General features: G+C 40.9%; 2 protein-coding genes across 4 annotated transcripts in view; both read left to right on the forward strand.

Annotated features, from left to right (window-relative positions):
- Positions 1-14,818, forward strand: gfpt2 (glutamine-fructose-6-phosphate transaminase 2). Of its 2 annotated transcripts, XR_005098922.1 has the most exons (20): positions 1-132; positions 1,703-1,810; positions 2,782-2,889; positions 3,004-3,129; positions 3,400-3,458; positions 3,704-3,838; positions 4,638-4,699; positions 7,307-7,386; positions 8,767-8,878; positions 9,031-9,194; positions 9,697-9,792; positions 9,871-9,968; positions 10,047-10,167; positions 10,256-10,413; positions 10,510-10,624; positions 11,266-11,393; positions 11,520-11,687; positions 12,412-12,573; positions 12,841-13,387; positions 14,809-14,818. XR_005098922.1 is itself a non-coding variant. In XM_037260089.1 (19 exons), exons 1-19 carry the CDS (start codon positions 126-128, stop codon positions 12,883-12,885), a joined length of 2,052 nt encoding a protein of 683 aa, XP_037115984.1. In that variant the 5' UTR covers positions 1-125; the 3' UTR covers positions 12,886-13,880. The 2 variants fall into 2 exon arrangements, 1 of the variants encoding a protein (XP_037115984.1); XM_037260089.1 differs by lacking the exon at positions 14,809-14,818 and having other exon boundaries at positions 12,841-13,880.
- Positions 14,159-20,816, forward strand: part of mapk9 (mitogen-activated protein kinase 9) — a 10,002-nt gene continuing 3,344 nt past the window's right edge. The window contains exons 1-7 of one of the 2 annotated variants that reach the window (XM_037260090.1): positions 14,159-14,350; positions 17,284-17,430; positions 18,235-18,364; positions 18,474-18,532; positions 18,852-18,990; positions 19,379-19,544; positions 20,379-20,450. In XM_037260090.1, the coding sequence (XP_037115985.1) occupies positions 17,315-17,430; positions 18,235-18,364; positions 18,474-18,532; positions 18,852-18,990; positions 19,379-19,544; positions 20,379-20,450 (682 nt within the window). In that variant the 5' untranslated portion in view covers positions 14,159-14,350; positions 17,284-17,314. Of the gene's footprint in view, positions 14,351-14,539; positions 14,687-17,283; positions 17,431-18,234; positions 18,365-18,473; positions 18,533-18,851; positions 18,991-19,378; positions 19,545-20,378; positions 20,451-20,816 lie in introns of those variants that run through there. The other variant, XM_037260091.1, reaches the window with a different exon arrangement.

Below are 20,816 nucleotides of genomic sequence, written 5' to 3' on the forward strand. Positions count from 1 at the left end.
AAATGCTCACTGCCAGCGTTCCGTGCACACTCAACCGAGAGAAGCATCACCATCCTCACTCCCACTGAGAATAAAGCTCCATTATTATTTTTATACTTGCAAGCCGAACTTTCAAAACTCGAGCCATGTGTGGTGAGTGTTGCATTTTCTTTTTCTCCCACTCTCTGACTGAATTTCATTCTACTTGTTCATGGAGTTATTTATGAGTTGACGTGCGCAGCGCTCACTTCAGGGGCTTAATTATGTGTAGGTCATTCCCGTCTTTCTCGCCAAGACGTTCAGATCGGAGAAGTGCTGCTAAAGTTGAGACGGTTTTATTTTTTTCCCCCCCTCTAGCTTTGTGACTCCGCTCAGCTGCTACGTGTCTTGTATCCCGCCCCCACCAAGCTTCTTACTTCTGTCATGACAGCCTCGCTGCAGATGAGCAGTCTTACTCTTGTACAGTAACTTGGGAGTATTTTGCAAAACGAGGAAGCGTTATGCATTGCCAATCTCAAGTGCGGTAATTTAGGAGCACGACCATTAACAAAGTCAATCGTTAACCAACTATTTCCCATGCGCCTTCCACACAACAAGCTGAACTGAACACTGCTTGCTATGTCCACCTTCCATATAGGCATCTATGTGTCTGCGCGCGCGGGTGGGCGTAAAGGTAACACGCACAGACACAGACAAGCCCCTGTTATGAAAAGCACAGCCAATTTTAAATATGAAAATGTAGTGCAGTGCCTCCACCAAAGCGCCTATACTGATAGGCACCTCTTCTTGTGAACACCTGGAATTTTATTGCACAGAGAAACAATGAGCTGTGAAAAAAGACCACTTTCGCAGTCTCTATACAAATGTCATGAATGTTGTTTTAATCCTGCTCCCGTTCAAAGACATGACCTGACATAGATAATTAACCGCTTTGATGTGATGGTCTTGATCAAAACTGACCATAAGAATCCACTAAATCTTCAGGAATCAGGAATGGGCTGATTTGAGCTTTTGATCTCATCTCATAAGATCGTGAAAGGTGACTGTTGATATTCACCAAACAAGTGAATCACATTCAGATGCAAGCGCGAGCATTGTAGCCGATGCCGTAGTCATTTGGTTGCTCAAAGCTTACCTATTCATACGGCCCTCCGCATTTGTGGACTGCATTGACCCAAAAAAATGCATTTTCACCTCCACACAAGCTCTTTTGAAATCTACATTTATTTTCTAAAGCTTATTTTACTGGCTAAATAACCATTTGAATTGGTTCTCCCTCTCTCTTGTACGTCGAATAATATTTATCACCAAAGTATTATTGTCTAAGTAAATACGAATTTAAGAAAATTGCCCTAAAGTCCTTCTTGGCGTTATCTAACAAGTGAATCATCACAGCGCTTATTAACAGTTTATGAAGTTTTCCTAAAGTCCTTCTTGGGGTTAACAAGTGAATCATCACAGCGCTTATCAACAGTTTACTAAGTTTTCCTTTTGGGTCGCTTAAATACTCAAGTCTATGTGATGAAACATAAAGTGGTCCGTTTTTTGAAAGGGGTGGTGGAAGCATCCAACCAGTTATAGATAAGAATTTGAGACGTTTGGGCGCCCTGAAATGATCGTAGCCCCTCGCTTTACCATCTTGAAATGGGATTATTGACATACAGCATCGCTCCAAAATAGTTTAGCAGTTCATCTTAATGTTTATTCTCTCTCTGCCCTAAAGGTATTTTTGCTTACCTGAACCATCAAGTGCCTCGCACCAGGAAGGAGATATTTGAGACACTCGTGAAGGGATTGCAGAGACTTGAGTACAGAGGCTACGATTCAGCAGGTAAAACGGCTGCCGCACGCACACACAAACGCTATACATGCTGTGAGCACATATTTTCTAGTATTCAAAGCAAGAGAAACAAAGTATTTCTATATGCAAGCAAGTGATAATTATAATAGTAAAGCAGGACTAGAAGCAAATCATGTGGCAGAGTGAGGCCACAGAGGATAAACATTTCATCCGAAATAGACATAAACTAGCAGTCAAGCTCAACTTTGAATCGATATCTAAGGCTTTTTGTTACATTTTAAAGTAAGTCTGTGGCGATTACATGGTCCCCTTGATATTGTGCAAACGCGCTTTGTTTCTTCACGCTTCCTCATGCCCTTGAAAAATGGAATTTTTTGTTGATACTTTTTATCTCTAATCTTCAAAGGCTGGTATTCATAATCAAGATTATTCAGCCTGGGAGTGCTGCTGTCTTTCAATTACGCTTATCCACAAATATTCAGTGCAAGAACTTAAGCAGTGACCATTTCCACTTGACTCTGTCATTGCCCCGCAGCTAGTAAGCATGAACAAACCCCGTCATATGATGATCTTGACATTTTGAATTTAAAAGCACCAATCTTTTGTCATCTGGTCAATGATTGCCACCAATACTTTATGAATGTACACAAATGCAAGAGAACCACGCGCCACTGGAAATACCTGCTTTGTGTTTGCTCATCCTATTTGAGCAGGATGAAGCCATGGTTGCTTTACAGCTGTTTAGCAAGCATGCACACACTCCTTGATGGATGTTTGTTCTTTTTCAGCCTGACAGTCAGTTTCTATAATATATTTTATGTATTATGAAATAATTGACTTTGTACAATCACAGACTATGCCTTTTAATTGCTCTCATATTTTACTTTGCTGGAGATGTGATAAGTTTACTCCCTTGCTATCATTAAAGTTGAATCGGGGTGTTCTTTGCTATACGGCCCATTAAAAATACTTGATGAATGTTGTCTACTATTTGTTGACAGGCATTGCTGTGGATGGCAAAACCAAGGAAAGCTCTGACATAAATGGCAAAGCCATCTGTTTGATCAAAAAGAGAGGAAAGGTCAAGGCTTTGGAGGAGGAGCTTCACAGTGAGTTCAAGTCAATAATCCCAAGGCATCATGTCTCCGGTTGTTTATTGGGGTCAAGATTTGTTGTTGTGTCCAAGTCAGTAAAAAGACTGTACTATCCATTGGGTTCTCCAGAGAAAGACTCCCTGGACCTGGAAGAGGAACTGTGTACGCACTTTGGTCTCGCTCACACTCGCTGGGCCACACACGGAGAACCGAGCGCGCTCAACAGCCACCCTCATCGTTCTGACAACGATAATGGTAAGTTCTTGAAAAGTATTTCCTGTAGTAGATCTGAGCACTGCGGTGTCTGTAAATATAACATTTTTCATGTATCTCTTACATTAGATCTCAATAAATTGTGCACTGTGTTTGTATTGAAAGACTGGCAATCATTCATCCATCCAGTAATCATATCCAAAGAGAAACATTTATGTAGTTTGGTAGTAGAAATACTATGTATGGCATTTCAGGCCAAAATATGTAGGATTGACACTATGCTCTATCTTAAATCTGAATCTCGCCTCTTAGAATTTGTCGTCATCCACAATGGCATTATCACCAACTACAAGGAGCTGAAGGCCTATCTGGTAAGTAAATATTGGATGGTGGCATATTTAAGATGTAGAGTCTCCCATGTATCCACAATGGTCCATTATTATCAGAAGCACCACTCAGTAAGATTTGTGACAGAGTGACAATTTGGCGGAAAAAATGTCCGGCCAGTGTATATGTGAGATTCGAAATATGTGAACAGCAAGCATCAACAACTCTGAATCGTTTAAAATGACCAACCAACCAAAAATGTATAAATCATGCCTCTTATCACCCTCAGATCGCCAAGGGATATGCGTTTGAGTCTGAGACAGACACGGAGGTGATCCCAAAGTTAATCAAATACGTTTACGACAACCGGGAGTATGACAGCATCAGCTTCTCCACCCTGGTGGAGAGGGTCATTCACCAGCTGGTGAGTGGCATTTACCTCATTGCTGTCCTTATTTGTTGTCTTGGTGTTGCATTACCTCTAACACTCACTCATCAAAGGCAGAGATGATTTTTGTAAACATCTTATCTGGTAGTAGTTTGTGTGGAGTGTTTCACTTGAGTGGAAAAAAAAAAAAAATGAGTGAGAGCGTTTCAGTCGTGTGTATGAGAGCTATTCCTGAATGGGGCCCTTATATATAAGTGACGTCACAGTGTCGCTAGGTTTCATGAAGTGTGTTTTTGTTTGGTCCAACACGTTAGTCATTCTACCATACATTTCACCTTCCCGCCTGTTTAAAACACAGTGGACCATCACAAAACGGTTTCTGTGGCAACCACACTGAAAGCGTCACAGCTAACATCATCTTTTGCTTTCGATGATTTGATAGATCAAGAGTTTATTTTCCACTGCGTAAAATTTGGGTGTTAGCGGGTTGTCTGTCCTCTGCGCAACTGTGTTTGTTGGAGTAATGGGAAGCAGACAGTTGGATCCGCAGACCGCCGTATGACCAAGACAAAACATACCGTACCCGACCCTCACTGTCAAAACCACACATACACGCAAACTTAGGGCGTTTGACATCAGGTCTTTCGAAAGACAGCAGATGTTACACAATAGAAGTCCCAGTTCTCTTTTATGTACCTCCAACAAAGACCCAGCTCCTTCCATCATTTCACCATAACACTTTTTGGGGAAAATTTTGGAGCTCACCGCCTAAACACATCCATCTTGATTATGGATGACAATGTTGAATCTTGGCTTTTCCCCTCTTTTGTTTCAGGAAGGGGCCTTTGCTCTGGTTTTTAAAAGTCGCCATTTCCCTGGAGAGGCCGTGGTTGCCAGGTTAGTTTTCACACTAACACACACAAAGGCACACTCTGACGTTTGACAGTGTGGTCATCCGCATGGGGTCCACGGGTTGTGCATGTTTGAGATGAGCCATTGCTGTGAAGCAATCGTCGATATGATTCATCATTGCCTTTGTATGCACTCGGTGGGCTTTGTTGTGGCTATCATGAGAGATGGGTGCTTTTGTGCAGTGTATTTTTCGGGTACTGTTTCCAATTGCGTAAAAGTTTGGAAAGTCACATCCGACTGCTTGTGTCATGTTTTGATGACAGACACTTTTGATGGGCCTGACCTATTTCATGTGGGCCTTTAACCTCCTCATTTTTCCTGAGCTTCACACAGTCCTCCTTCCTGGCTCCTTTACTCTCTCTTTTGGTCTTCTTCTCTTATCTAGGCTTGAGCTCCTTTCTACGTAGCTGGCCATCTGCCTGCGTCTCTGTGACTCATTATCGGACAGTTTCCTGTTGCAGACGTTGCCAGCATGACTCCTGGTTTATCACTCCCTAGGTTTTATATGACTTTATATATTTTCCCTAGAACAGGGAGAGGCAAATGACTGCATGACCAAAGGGGAATCTTTAAAGAGAGGACGCAAAGGCACGTAAAATGACTACCGTATTTTCCGCACTGTAAGGCACACCTAAAAACCTCAAATTTTCTCAAAAGCCGACAGTGCGCCTTATAATCAGGTGTGCCTTATATATGGACCAATATTGAGCCACTACAGCAGGCGTGCCCAAAGTCCGGCCCGCGGGCCAAATATATATATCTTATATATGGACAAAGTTTTCAAATGGGCCATTCATTGAAGGTGCGCCTTATAATCCGGTGCGCCTTATAGTGCGGAAAATACGGTACATGAGCAGGAGCCACCATTGATATGGCTCTGAGCCTGCAACAAAATTTCTTATCATCTAATTCATCGATTGTCCTTCTGCAGTTGTGTAACTAACCCAGCCACATTGCTCTGATGTCGTTCTAATGCTGCAACTTAGTCATCATTTCTAAATTTAGAGGGGAACTTTTGTATAAAAAAAGAAAACTTGATTATTACGTCTCGTGAACAAATGCCAATCCCGCTCGCGCTGTTAGGTAGTGAGCACCTCAGCACAGCACCTCATCCATAATGGCTTGTTACTATAACACTAATGTTACTGGGTTGAAATTATATTTCTGGTGAGGCCATAGGGCTGTGCCCACAATGACTGTGTCCATACATGTACGACAAAAGATTGACAACTCACAAGTAACGCCTTCTGCCTACAATTGGTTGTTTTTCCTTGGCAGATGTTTCTTTTTTATACCAAGGAGGTGCAACATTTCTTTTTCATGACAGAACAATTATGATTTTTTTTAATTACAAACTCCCTCATTTTTTAGTGTTTTTTTTTTCTCCCCCAGCACTATGGCGAATAAGCAGCATTCATGCATCATTGGATCCCTTGGTATTACCTAAGTCCAAGTTATCATTAATATTATTGTTATCCACACAAGTTGTGATGAAACCACCCTTTGTAGTTTTTACTGTGAATACTACTCCTCCCCCCATTTAACAGCAACACGTTTTCTCAATGCGGTTAACATGTTGGGCCAATTTGAGCAGTGTACGCCTTTACTTTTCACATCCCAAACACAACAGTTGTGTGTCTCAGCAAGGCAGCAATGATGTCATGTCATCCCTATGCTTGTATGCCGTCCAAGGATTGCTATAGTGTGCTATGACGTTTGTTCCCCAGTTACTTTCTTCATTTGGCATTTCTCACATTTCACGTATAAGGAAAATGAAATTTCAAATGCTTTGCGGTATTTTGCCAAAAAGAGAGCTTAGTTTGCATAAATATAGTATTTGTCGGGAGAAAGAATGTTTGTATCCTGGTACTGGGCAGCTGTTGTTATCAATCAAAAACATTCAGCTTCCATGACGTTTCGGCTGTTCTTGTTTCAACTTTTATCTTACTCTATTGTTTCTCCGCTGTCTCTCTTTGGACTAACACATCTCGTTTTTCTCTCGTCCATTTGCTTCCCCTCTTTTTCCCTGTCTTTCCCTCCCACAGGGTAAATATTGTACTGGATAGCGACCACATGTTTCTGTTTGCAAGCTTCACTTCAAGCCCCACGCCCCGTAAAACAACCGGCGGTCTTGCGTCACTGGAGCTGAGCCCCAGAGAAATCATAACTGGAGAGCAAAGATAGATCCAGCCATACAAATAGTGTACGTGCTAAGAAGCGGCCTTAAGTATGTCTTAATAAGCGACTTGGCATGAAGAGATTTGTTCTGAAATTTTTGTTTGCTGTCAAGTCAGTCAAACCTGGCAAATGTTGCTTGACCTTTGTTAACTCCACAACCAATAAGAGGCCCGACAGAAGTATAAGGCAATAAAATCAGTGTGATAGTGTTTAAGAATGTTTGAAATATTTGGGGGAGTAAAGAGAGGAGGTGTGATCAAAACATGAGACTTCTTGTGAAAACGAATGAAAATTGAACAGGGATGCGAGAATGCATCATCATCCCTAACCAAAACGTGTGTGTACTGTACATCATCTTAAATTGTTGTTAATTTATCAAACATAAACTTATCATTTCTCCCATTTCCTGATCAGGAGAGGAAGTCCCTTGCTCATTGGCGTACGAAGTGAACACGAGCTGTCAACCCAACATATTCCTGTCCAGTACAAGGGTGGTAAGTACTCTTCCTCACTTTGGCTGCCTCATCACAGTTACAATATGACACACTGTTGCCCACGCTTTTCTCAAGGATGCCTGTACTTATTTAAAATAAATGCTAAGAGGTGAAAAACTAACTTCTTATTATTACTGATACTCTTCTGCAAACAAAACCCACAATAATCAGCATCATTTTGGTACACATATTACAGCCATAGTACACACAAATCACCTGACACGTAAACTAAGGATTTTTTTTAAGTATAAAATATACTGCATTTAATACGACAAAAGTTACAGATTAGCTGTTGAGCAGCTTTCACCATCAATGTGCAGTATGCGAGCTGTCAATTTATTTTTCAGATTTTTTTGTGTAAAAGATGCAAATCACACCGTGCTTTAATTTAGAAACTGAATTCACACCATCTGTTTAAAATAATGTACTGTCCTTAATACTCAAAGTTTAAATAAAATATAAGGCATAAATACCACAACCAACTGCCTTTTAACACCCGACAGTTATCCACACACAAATGTTTCCCAAAAGAATTAGACAATATTGAACTTGAATTTTATTAGAGGAATAAATAATAACAGATATTTAATTTGGTTGCTGATGAGGTTTTTCTGTGGCAGTATTCTGTGGACTATATGTCAAACACACATTAGCTCCTCTGACCAAAGGCTGTCATATGAAAGGAATCTTGGAATACATTTGGGGCGCGATCGTACAATAATGCATTGCAAAGCCTTTTTAGAAAAGCCTTTGTTCTGAGCATTTGTGAGCTGCCAAGTATTCCAGTGAACCGTCTCTGGGAAAACTCTTCAGAAGCTTCCTGCAAAGTAGATGCATCAAGCAAAACACGAGCTGGAAATGGTGTCTGATAGATTAACAACACATGGAAACAAAATGATTTCCTATTGCCTGCTGGATCTGCGCACTTTGTGTAACACAGACAAAACTGTCTCGGCTGTCTTTGTGAACGATTTATGGTTCTTCGTAGGAAAGAGCGACACCAGTCCAAAGTGCAATGAGTTACTGTTGTTGTCGTGGGTGAGGACAAAATAAACCTGGGTGTGTCAATTTAATGGTTATAAAGAATGACTTTTATTGCCTCTTGTCCTCTATTTAAAATGTTTGTGCTATGATGACAAACTACACAAGAGTACTCAGAAATGTCACACACCTAAATCTTTTGTGTGTAAATAATGCCCTCCAGACAAATCCAATGACTGAATTAATATTCATGATGTCATTTTGATTGATCAAATGTGGCTTTGCTTTTCAAATCATAGAATAGGAACCTAATTTTCAGTAGAAAGTTCAGAGGAAGAATTTGTCATGTCCACAAAAGGCATCGAGGTGATCCCTTGGCATCTGTTTCTGACCCCACAGCTCTCCTAAAGGAGGACGTCCAGGAAAAGAACAACCATAACCGCACTGGTGGCACTATTAACTCCGTCGGGGATGGCAGGCCTGTGGAGTATTACTTTGCTTCTGACGCAAGGTGAGAACTCCACTAGGTGTGGCAATGTCACTTCTTGTCTTACCTCCATATTTATAAAATGTACTGTATAAATGGAATCTAAATGGAATCACCTATTTTTGTTTCTTACCATTTTTTTTGTTAATCACCATTATTTTCCTTTTGATTCCCAGCGCCATTATTGAACACACCAACAAGGTGTTGTACCTGGAGGATGATGACATTGCTGTGGTGAGAGGAGGGAAACTTTCTATCCACAGGATGAACCGGCAGGCCGGTGAAGATCCTGTACGCGCCATCCAAACCCTACAAATGGAGCTCCAACAGATAATGAAAGGTCAGATATTTCAAAGCAAAGAAAGGACAGATTCAAAATTATACCAACCCCGCTCCAAAAAAAAAATCTGCTATACTTGCACTCCCTCTGCTGACTGAAGACCTCAATGCAAGTTGTACATATTTTCTGGCAAATAGAATAGAATAGAATAGAATAGAATAGAATAGAATAGAATAGAAGGTATGTTGCAACAGGGAGACAAAGAAAACATGCAGGCCCTCAAGACCAGAGTTGCCTACCCATGCAATAGACTGTAACTGTAAACTATAACAAATGTCCTTTATTTCCCTAAAAGGACTATTTAGGTATATCAAATCTGATTGTTTGTATTGATTGCATAACCACAGAAAAAATACAGAATCGCAGTATCCCGCAACAATAAAACGAGCATAAAGAAATTGCCAATTAAACACCTACAGTGTATTTACTATGGCCACATTTAAAGTACTTGCAAATATACAAATGATGTACACATGCCAATGTAATGGTCTTCCCGTTGCAGGAAATTTTGATTCTTTCATGCAGAAAGAGATCTTCGAGCAGCCAGAGTCAGTGGTCAACACAATGAGAGGTCGCATTTGTTTTGACTCCAACACTGGTAACCATAATGCCACTTGTATATTGGACCCATAATATGTGAGGTGTGTTATGCAACTGTCTCTTAACTATTTCTCAGTCATTCTCGGCGGATTGAAGGACCACATAAAAGAGATCAAACGCTGCAGACGGCTGATCATGATTGGCTGTGGCACTAGTTTCCATGCTGCAGTCGCCGTAAGTTTAGGTTGATTGTCCAACACTGTTGAGAAAGTCAAAGTGGTGCTCATCTGCCTTTCCCTCAAACTTTTTCAGACCAGACAAATCCTGGAGGAACTAACAGAGCTGCCTGTCATGGTGGAGCTGGCAAGTGACTTCCTTGACCGCAATACACCTGTTTTCAGAGACGACGTCAGCTTCTTCATGAGCCAGTCAGGTGACAACACCACCAATCATGCAAAACTTCACACTGGTTGTCTCTAAAGACAAATTTAAGACTCTTAACTCTTTGCACTAACCATCAGGAGAGACAGCAGACACCTTAATGGCTTTGCGTTACTGTAAGGAGAGAGGTGCCTTAACAGTGGGCATAACCAACACCGTGGGAAGCTCCATTTGCAGAGAAACAGACTGTGGAGTCCACATTAATGCTGGGCCTGAGATTGGAGTGGCTAGCACCAAGGTACAACTCCAACAGCATTGACCAAACGTTCTAAGATCAAACTGTGGCTGTGGTAAAACAAACAAGACCCCCCTCCCCACTTTGTTCGTGATTCAGGCGTACACCAGTCAATTTGTGGCGCTCACCATGTTTGGCCTAATGATGAGTGAGGACAGGCTCTCCCTACAGAAGAGAAGACTGGAGATCATCAACAGCCTCCGACAGCTTCCTGGTAACAACACAACATCCAACTAGAGTACTTGTCATTAGAATGCAGACATCTACTGAGGTTAGATTGTTAATGATATGAGGTGGTGACATTGGTTTTATTCCTCTGACCATTTTGTGCCATGTGGCAGTTTCTGCTCTTTGGGGCTCTTGGACGATCGATGCAATATAGTACGTACGTAGGTCTAACAGCCTGGTTAGTCTGATTATAGAAAAGAATGGCAGGCTCTGAATTTGGTACCTGGGGTCTTCTACCAAACCACTTCTTATGCAGAGACAGCTCCAGGATTTTTTTTCTCCGCTGGGGGCCTCGGCAGATTCGATTGACATAGTATCACATAATGGCTGAATTGGACCAAAAAAAAAAAAAAAAAACAGCTATGTTTACACTATGTTGCCAGAGACAACGCAAGCCTTGTTTCGGGCTATTGTTGACAAAACAGGATGAGCCAATTCAGGCGATAGGATGTTTTTTTTTCCCCCCAGATCACCTTAGGATTGTACTACTGTCAAAACGCACCTCCTGTGTAAGCCTTGATTTTGTTATCAACAAAAAAACAGGAACAATACTTAACTCATTCACTGTATTTGATGGCTATGGAGGTCAAAGACGTCATCATGAGATGTGTATTTTTTGTGTCCTAGATTTCATAAAAAAGGTCTTGTCTCTGGATGAGAAAATAAAGATCATTGCTGAAGAGCTGTACCAGCAGAGGTCTCTTCTTGTCATGGGCCGTGGTTTCAATTATGCCACATGTCTGGAGGGGGCACTGGTAAATTGGTTATACCCAGTATGGCATAAAATATGGTACCTGATGTACTGTAGTGTGCCTTGTGTTTTCCCTTCCTCTCTTTATTCTGGGCAAACTAATGATTTTTCAATATTCCGAACTCTACAGAAAATCAAAGAAATCACCTACATGCACTCAGAGGGCATTATGGCCGGCGAGTTGAAGCACGGACCTCTGGCTCTCATTGACAAACATATGCCAGTCATCATGATCATCATGAAGGATGCCTGCTATACCAAATGTCAAAACGCCCTCCAACAAGTCACTGCCAGATCGGTAGGTCACGGAAACAATCAATGCCACCGATGCTTTAATGATGTTAATTCTATACCACTGCTAATAATAATACTTTGAAACATTAATTAATGGTATGAATAATGTACTCTGTGGCGGTAAGGAGAGACGCTGTTGCCACTGCAAAAAGAGCTTAACACTCATAATTCACTGATTTTGTGCTGTGATCAATAACCTTGTTTAACACAAAAGTATTATTTTGGCGCCATCCTGTGGCATCTAGGTGCAAAGCAACTATGTTAAAATGAAGGGAGGAACTTGATTGAGACATGTCTTCACACAGGAGAAACCAGTAATTTTTGGGTTTATATTTTTTTAAAGGGAGGTTCAAACAAAATACAAGTCAAGGTAACACTGTAAATGCGTTCCTAATTAAACAGGGTTTGGCGCCATCTTATGGCTATGTTGAAGCGCTATGGATAGGCGGTTTGCAAATTACAAACCGTGCCGAAGCTTACAACACCTTCCTGTATTATGAATCTTTTTGGGTGGGAAATTCACTCACTATCAATCAGAGTGGAATGACTGAAAACCGCTTTTTGTAGGACCAGCAATGATTTAAGTGAAGCCAATTATCTAATCCGAGAAGAACGAAAAAAGGCAGATCATGTGAAAGAGTATTAAACTGCATGAGTGACACTAATTCCTACAATCAGCAGGTACTGCCATTAATAATGTCTGTGGCTCAACCTCATCCCACATTCAGGGCAGGCCCATCATCCTGTGTAGCCAGGACGACACAGAGGTGACTACGAATGCTTATCGGACCATCGAGTTGCCACGTATTGTCGACTGTCTGCAGGGCGTCCTCAGTGTCATCCCCCTGCAGCTATTGTCCTTCCACCTGGCAGTTCTGCGAGGATACGATGTAAGTAAATCGCGTGGCCAACATATACTCAGCAACCACAAAGTTAATAAGCGAATTTTGTTATTTTGATTTAAGAGGATACTGATAAAGAATTAAATGCTTATAATAAATAGCTGAAGCATATCATGACAAAGCTGAACTACAATGAATTGCGTGAAAGGATGATTATATTTATGCTTGAGAAATTGCAGTATTGACTGATGCCCTAAAATGTTTCCATATTGACAAACTGGATGTTTAATGATCGAAGATTATTTTTGTCTGCAGGTTGACTGCCCCAGAAACCTAGCCAAGTCTGTGACAGTGGAATGAATTCACGTCACAAAGCCCAGGAGAGCAGCAAGGACGTTCATAGCGCAAATGTGCAATTGAAATTTCTGAATGTTTTGAAAGCTTTGTGGGTATTGTGTTTCTGCATATAAAATGTGTGTGCGAGGGAGAAGAGTGAACGAGACAAATGAAAAGGACAAGAAACATTTTCTTGCTTTAATATTTTTCTTAATTCAAGCAAATGTGAAGTTTGATCAATACACTGATGAGGGGGCACCAGTCCAATGCTGTTAAGGTCTTGCCTGGATCGCAACCTACCGTGCCTTTTTCTTATCACTAGATGAGCCAACACTTTCAAGAGGCTTAAAATGACATTAAATGCCTTATAGAAGAAATTACAGCAGTGCAATATGGGGGGGACTAAATGTGCATTATGAATGTACGCAGTTGTGACAGAATTTTTTTTTTTAACATTGCTTGCTTAGCCTACATCCAATGAAATTGAATAGTTACAGAACTTAATTCCAAAGAGCTGTACATGAATGTTGTTAGTGTACCTTCTGTTTATTTTTTTGCAGGGACTACCTAAAAGGAAAGTGATTTGACTTTTGTGTCATATTGTGCTTCATGTTTGTTTTAAAAAATTTTGTTGCTGGTTTTTAACAGAAAATGATTTTTTTAATGATTTTATTTTATGATATGCTATGATTGGAGCATGTTTGAATTGTAATTGCAACACACTCAGTTCATTCCACTAAATGCATCATTATCATTGTAGGATGTCGTGCAGTAGAAAAACGGATCAATATGCCATTACTTTTATCAAAGTGTTTATTTTTCAACCATTGATCTGTTTGAATGGGTTCATAACAAATTAAGATATTCTATATTTATCTGATTTATATTTTATAAACATAAAAACGTTTGATTTGTATTTGGCACAGATTTTTTTTTACTGTGTTCTATCAATCAGTACCTGGATAAAGTATTCTGCAAAAATGTGCACTTCATTTCTCTAAATATTCTTCAAATTTGAAGTTGTCTATCCAGGTGTCTATCTCGCTCCTCTCCTTTCACCCTTTCGCCCTCTGTCCATTGTCTGTCTGCTCAGTTTTGTTACAGTGTGGTACTTCGACCGTATGCAGAGACCCCCCCCGATTTCAAAGGATAGTCGAAACAATACATTGGGGCCAGTGTGATTGATAGCGTTTATAAAGAAGGTAATCAAATATAAAAGTCTTTCAACCAATCAAGTTCCTTGGAGGTGACGCCATCGTGCGTGATGCCGTCATACGCAGCTCTTGACCGCCTGCTGTGACGTCGCCGCCTCCGCACTCGGCGCCGCCACTAGGATTCGGCTCGGAGCTGCTGCAAGCTCCCCGTTGTGACAGTCCTAAGTGGCTTTTCGTACAAACTTTTTCTTCGACTCTTGGACGTGTCGGAAGGAGCGAGAGGGCGCTTTCGCTGTTTTGTCCATGCCCGGGAGTGTCCTGGGAAGGAGAAGAAGGTAAGCGTTCGCCGGCGCTTCCGCCCCCTCAGTGAGGCGCAGTGAACCCGCCGGCTTTCGCTTCAGCTCCACTGTCCACGACTACCGCATTGCTCCCTAACGCTTGACAGCAACATTAATTTACACAGATAAACTTTGGTAAAAGGTGCTTATTGCACAGACAGTGTGGCATTTCTCGCTTTTGTGCGGGGCGATTTACGGCCGTGCTAAGCCACCCTCAAGGCCAGCTGTGCTGCGGCGGTGTGTCATCCACGCGTGACTTCACACTCCGTGTATGCTTGCCTGTGTGTGTATTTTGGAGCAGACATGCGGCGTTTGGGGATTATAATCAGACAGGTATATCCACCCAGTCATGTCACATGAGAGTCCAAAAAGCCCCCCCTCCTTCCACACTCTCCCCCACCCTCTTGGATCAGTAGTCAACTGATGCTGTGGATCATTTCCACATTAATTTGGAGGCAAGTTTGAACCCGTCATGCCATCTGAATGTTGGGTGCATTTATACATTAGCAGCAACACACGCACACACAGACGCACATACAAACATTGTGTTAAGTCATCTTCACTAAGCATTATTTTAAAGAGCATCCCTGGTGCAGCATCATCAGTCTTCCCCTCGCATGAGTGTGAGATGTTGAGTCTTCAGGCTACGCTAATCCGATCACCCACTCAGCTCACTGACTCCCATCCCGCTCCCAAATTTGACCTGTGGTCTTGTTAGACCCCCAAGGCTTGGACTCGGGAGTGGACAGCAGTCATGAAGAGTAGAGCATGGTCTTGTGAAGGTCACTGTGCATCATATCATTGCCCTCATAACCAAATCATATGCTTATATAACGGTGAATTTTCAGTACAATCTATTTTAGATGTTGGTCTTTTTGAAAGGCAAATAAATAAAAATTGTGTTCAGTGTTTGCATAGAAAACGTCAATCACTATGTATTTTTTTTCTTCATATTGTTGGTCCACATTTCACCTACTTGTTGTTGAATGTAGAAACAAGAGAGGATTAAAAAATGAAATGCCATTGTCCCTAATTGAGACATAAACTATGCTTTGTGGATAATGGTCATTTGTGACTCACGGTATGAACAAAAATTTGCAGTGTGAGGAGCTTCAATAGGAGTTCAAGGGGTTCAAGCTCAAACATTCATCCGACTGATGATGATAGCATGCCATGATTAATGAAACTCAAGGTGCATGTTATTATATCTGCAAAGGCACAACCTCTGATGCAGGGTTTTTATGTCACAGGATTGTCAATGTTACCATATATTTATTTATTTATTCCTCAGTCAGTTTATTTATTTCTTTACTTACTTATTTATGTAGCACCTGTATGGACATTTTTGCGGGTTGTTTCATGATAGTACACCATAACCTGTTTGATACTAGCAGTTATTTGGATTATTATGCTGCCATTTGTGCATAAATGATTAAATTGCCAATTTTATTAGAAATGTAATCAAATATTCTACCCCTCAATATATATATATATTTTTATTGTTATAATTCCTTATCAGTTTGCCTAAATCTGTATTGTGACAGCAGATGGAGGACTGTACACGTCCTACTGCAGCAGAAAGGCCTTTGGGGTATTGTTTGCTTCATCACTGTGGTCTTTTTGCTCAATGCGTCTTTACCTATTCACCAGGCATTTTCTAAAGGCTTCACACAATCAGAATTTTGGATCAGCAAGTTAAAAAAAAAAAATCATCAGAACACTGATTGATCTATCCAGTCTATTTAAACAAATTGTTTATTTACTCTACAGTTGACTTGCACTGTTTGCAGGAGATTGGGACCAGCTTGGTCCATGAATAACCAAATTTTGTGGATCATTGAAAAATCATTGGGGAAAATATTAATAACAAACTGTAGAAATTACCCACAATGTGCTGATAAACAGTCCAAAAATCTCCACCAAAAAAGTGTAAAATAATTGTTTAAAAATATAATTCTGGAAGACCTTTACGAGTCGCATTGTAAAACAACAGTTTTATTTGTGTATTCTTAAGGTCACTATATGTTGCCAAATAGTTTACAGCAATCCTTGTGTGTGACCTTGTTATGGCCCCGCTGTGTTGGTGTAATCTGAGCATTTGGAGGAAACGGGCATTTGATTGTGGTTCTGCTTTTTTGTTGTGTTGAATGAGGAAGAACCCCATAGCCACAAAAGTGCTTTCTTTTTCTTTCTAAGTGGAGATATTTTTTCATTGAATCTGGACAAATTCTGGGAATAATGAGGACCAATGAAAGTTAGGACCATCAAATGTTGGAAAAAGCCCAAAAGCAGCTCTCATCTCGTGTTTAGTTAAGCGAGCCAGCTGGCCAAGAAAAATCCACAGAGGCAGGAGAGGGAGTAAACAGATGAGGATATTTTTCTCCCCTTTCCCCGAGTTATGGTGTAAAAGGAGAGCAGCACTAAACCTCCAACAGCTGATGGCATTTTGTTTTTGCATGCATGCAAAAACAAATGCATGTCTTTATAAAACAACAATCAAAGGGGAAAATAATGTGGAATAAGATGAAATATTTAAGTGTTAAATAAAAGAATTCTCAGTGTTTGATATGCATACCGCTTTCCCACACTCATACACGCTCCATGTGTTTGTTTACTTAGCATTAATGTGTTAGATCAGGCTGTAGAGATGCTCGTCCGGGAGTCTTTGGGACTCCCAAGCTGTCAGATGCCTCTGTTCTCCTCCAAAAGAACTTCTCCCTGTTATCTAAAGCCTGGTGTCACCTTTGCCAAAATAAAGTAATTGTCGTCATTTGGTGGCTTCCACACTGCTGGAAAGACATTCTACAAATCTAGGGTCCCACTAATGTGCTAATCACAATTCTCTTCCTATTAATTCAAACTCTTCATACGTATCAAGCAATACATTATATCATTTATGTGACCTTACTGGATGTGTCGTTTCTCCACAGACATTGCTGGTTCCCTTGACTGTCCCTCAGGATGAGTGAGGCCGAGAGTCAGTTCTACAGCGTTCAGGTGGGAGACTCCACCTTTACCGTGCTCAATCGCTACCAGCAGCTCCGAGCCATTGGTTCCGGGGCCCAGGGCATCGTTTGGTGAGTGGCTTTGAGTTTCTCGGAAAGCCTTTGCAATCGGACGCTGTGCATCACTGGTAGTAAAAGCAAGCTGTGAAATGAGGTGATTAAACCTTCTAACAGTGCGTGGCTAATTCAGACTTTAGTTTTTTGCTTTATTTTCACAGCTTGCTGGACACTTTAATGAGAGTTTATTTTGGAACATTTTAAGCTAATTTATAATTATTTCTGCAGTCAGTATGGAAAATCAAAAATATGCTGCTCATCTAATCATGGGAATAATTCAATCCGCCTCAGTTATTGATTATATTTTTAGTAAACATTAGTAATCATCATTGAGTGCTAAAAACATCTTCAGATTAATGTATTAAAGGTCTGTATAATTCTATAATTTGTATACTTCTGTCAGAGTTTGTATTGCTTTCTCTAAGAAAAAGGATGGTCTGTGTGGTTAATGACCAGTAATTCTAACGATCAGATTAGGATGCTCTTTTAACGTGTATGTGCTTGCTAAACTGTGGCAAGCACCATGAAGGAGAATAATTGTCATTGTGTAATCAAGTGTGCACGTTAGCGTGGCCAATGGTCTGTCTCCATTGTGTTGTGCTCACTCTAGTGTAGCCCCCCCCGCCCCCGCATTCTTCGTAATCTTCTTGTCTTGTGCTTTGCCAAAAAACAACTATCTACTTCAACATTTCCTTATTGTAGTTGCACATGGTTGTCATTTTCAAAGCTTGATGACAATAAAAGTGTTGCAGACCTTGGCTGCAAGCCCCAAAACAACTTTGTTGGCTGTGACACAATTTCTGTCTTGTTTATAAGCAGCTCTGCCCTAGATACAGTCTTGGGCATCTCTGTGGCAGTGAAAAAGCTGTGTCGGCCCTTCCAAAACCAGACGCATGCCAAACGTGCATACAGGGAGCTGGTGTTGCTAAAATGCGTCAACCACAAAAATGTAAGTCTTTCTCACATCATCCATTCCTCCTTTGGGAATTGTAACTCTTGAAAAATTCAAGACTTTATGATAATGTGACAGTCACAATGTGCTGTCTATTTTCTTGTAGATTATCCGTTTGATCAATGTGTTCACACCTCAGAAGTCCCTAGAGGAATTCCAAGATCTGTGAGTTGCAGTCTGAACCAGTCATTTCCAACCTTTATTGATCCCACCCCAAAAAATTCCAGCATCAAAATTTCACAAAATACTGAATACAAAATACTTAATTTACACACAAATTGATCTAGTGTTCTGCCTGTCACTATATGTCACTGGCATGGATAGATGAACAACAATATGTTTTAATTACGAAACAATCTTTCACAAAATTAAGTGGAAAGTTTATGGCTGGATAAGAATCACCGATATGAAGTTTAGCGTATTCCTAAATCTTGCATTTTTGTAGAACCTTGGGCGTCCGATGTTCATGACTTTTTTTTGATAGATATTTGGTGATGGAGCTGATGGATGCCAGCCTGTGCCAGGTGATCCACATGGACCTGGACCATGAGAGAATGTCTTACCTGCTTTATCAAATTCTCTGTGGCATCAGACACCTGCACTCTGCTGGTATCATTCACAGGGTACGATTGGGGGAATTGTCCTTCCAAATGTTTTGTATAGATTTCTAGCATAATCTAAATGTTGAGTACCGTAATTTTCGGACTATAAGTCGCACCGGAGTATAAGTCGCACCAGCCATAAAATGCCCAAAAAAGTGAAAAAAAAACATATATATGTATATAAGTCGCTCCTGAGTATAAGTCGCCCCCCCACCCAAACTATGAAAAAAACCGCGACTTATAGTCCGAAAATTACGGTATTATATATGATAAATTACATGAATTTAATTCCGTTTTAGGTTTGAAAAATTTGTGTGACCGTGACTGCTTATCAGAAGATGCTTGCAGAGAAATAATTGTCATGGGTTACTGTGTTTATGTACATGTATGCCCCTTTGTGTGCTGCCAGGACTTGAAGCCCAGTAACATTGTGGTGAAGTCAGATTGCACACTGAAGATCTTGGACTTTGGCCTGGCTCGGACGGCGTGCACCAACTTCATGATGACCCCATATGTGGTGACCAGATACTACAGGGCACCGGAGGTCATTCTGGGCATGAAATATAAGGAGAATGGTAGGTCGGACATCCCGTTGTACTTAAAGGGGGGCCAATGCAATACAATATGTACATGTGAGGTGCAGGTAATATTTTTGTCCACTTGGGTTCGTCATCCTCATGGTCTACACCAGGAGTGTCAAACTCCTTTTTGTCGCAGGCCGCATTGTAGTCATAGTTTCCCTCAGAAGGCCATTATGACTGTCAACGTCATCTATATACATACACTATAGGCTACACAACAAACTGATGAATAACTTTGTCTTGTCTTGAGACAAACCGTAGCAAATGCGTTGACCCATCTTGACCGATTTCCTAATTAGACAGACGTTAAAGACGTTTTGGGATTGCGGTTCATTCCATATTTTAGTGCTACACTACAGTACTTGAACCACTATGACGAAGCTCTATTCCATATTCATTCATGCAGGCAACACGAAACCCAAATTGAGAGTAGAGTTCTGATATGGCGACTTTTAACTTGAGCATGACAGAAATGAGTTGGCGGCTATTTGGCGCACATCAAGCAAAAAGTCATCACACGGAGAAATTGGGAAGGTCGACCTTCCTCCCTGCGAGGCACACTCTGGCAGCAGCTGTGGGAGGTGATAAGCAGAGGAGCCCGGGTGTGGTTACCCAGGCCAAAAAGACAAAACCAATCCAGCCTGAGGATGAGCATGATTTATGCAACAGACGACAGCGGAGCTCACTTTGCAGACAAAAACATGCAACACTTTCATGTCAACGTGTTAATTTTAAAGCAAGAACCAGTTCTTCCCTCTCTCTGCATGGGAATAATGTATGTGCTTCATGTTAAATGTGAATAGTTATTCATATCAGCTTTCTTTACAGTGGACATCTGGTCTGTGGGGTGCATCATGGGGGAGATGGTAAAAGGCAGCGTCATCTTCCAAGGCACCGACCGTATCCTCCACCGCTTGTAACCATGTGTGGTTATTTTTCTTTCAATATGGAGAAATTGCTGTGTCATTTGTACAAGGTGTCCATAAAGAATATTTACATTAAAAAAAAATCACAAGCAACTAGAAAAATATATGGAAACTGTTACAAAATGACGAATGCATACCTAAATAATTTACTACACCTCTATATGGGCGGGAATAGTCGCACGAAACTTATCAAGACAGTAAGTACTTGATTTCTTGCAATGTTCGCGATAGCATAGCCTTATCGATGGTAGCAATCGCATTTGTGATCTGGCAATGTGGCTCTCCCTTCCAATATACTGGTCTGGAAATGTTTGATTTAGAAACCCATAAACACATTCAG

The sequence above is a fragment of the Syngnathus acus genome, chromosome 10 (assembly GCF_901709675.1).
Source record: "Syngnathus acus chromosome 10, fSynAcu1.2, whole genome shotgun sequence".
NCBI lineage: Eukaryota > Metazoa > Chordata > Actinopteri > Syngnathiformes > Syngnathidae > Syngnathus > Syngnathus acus.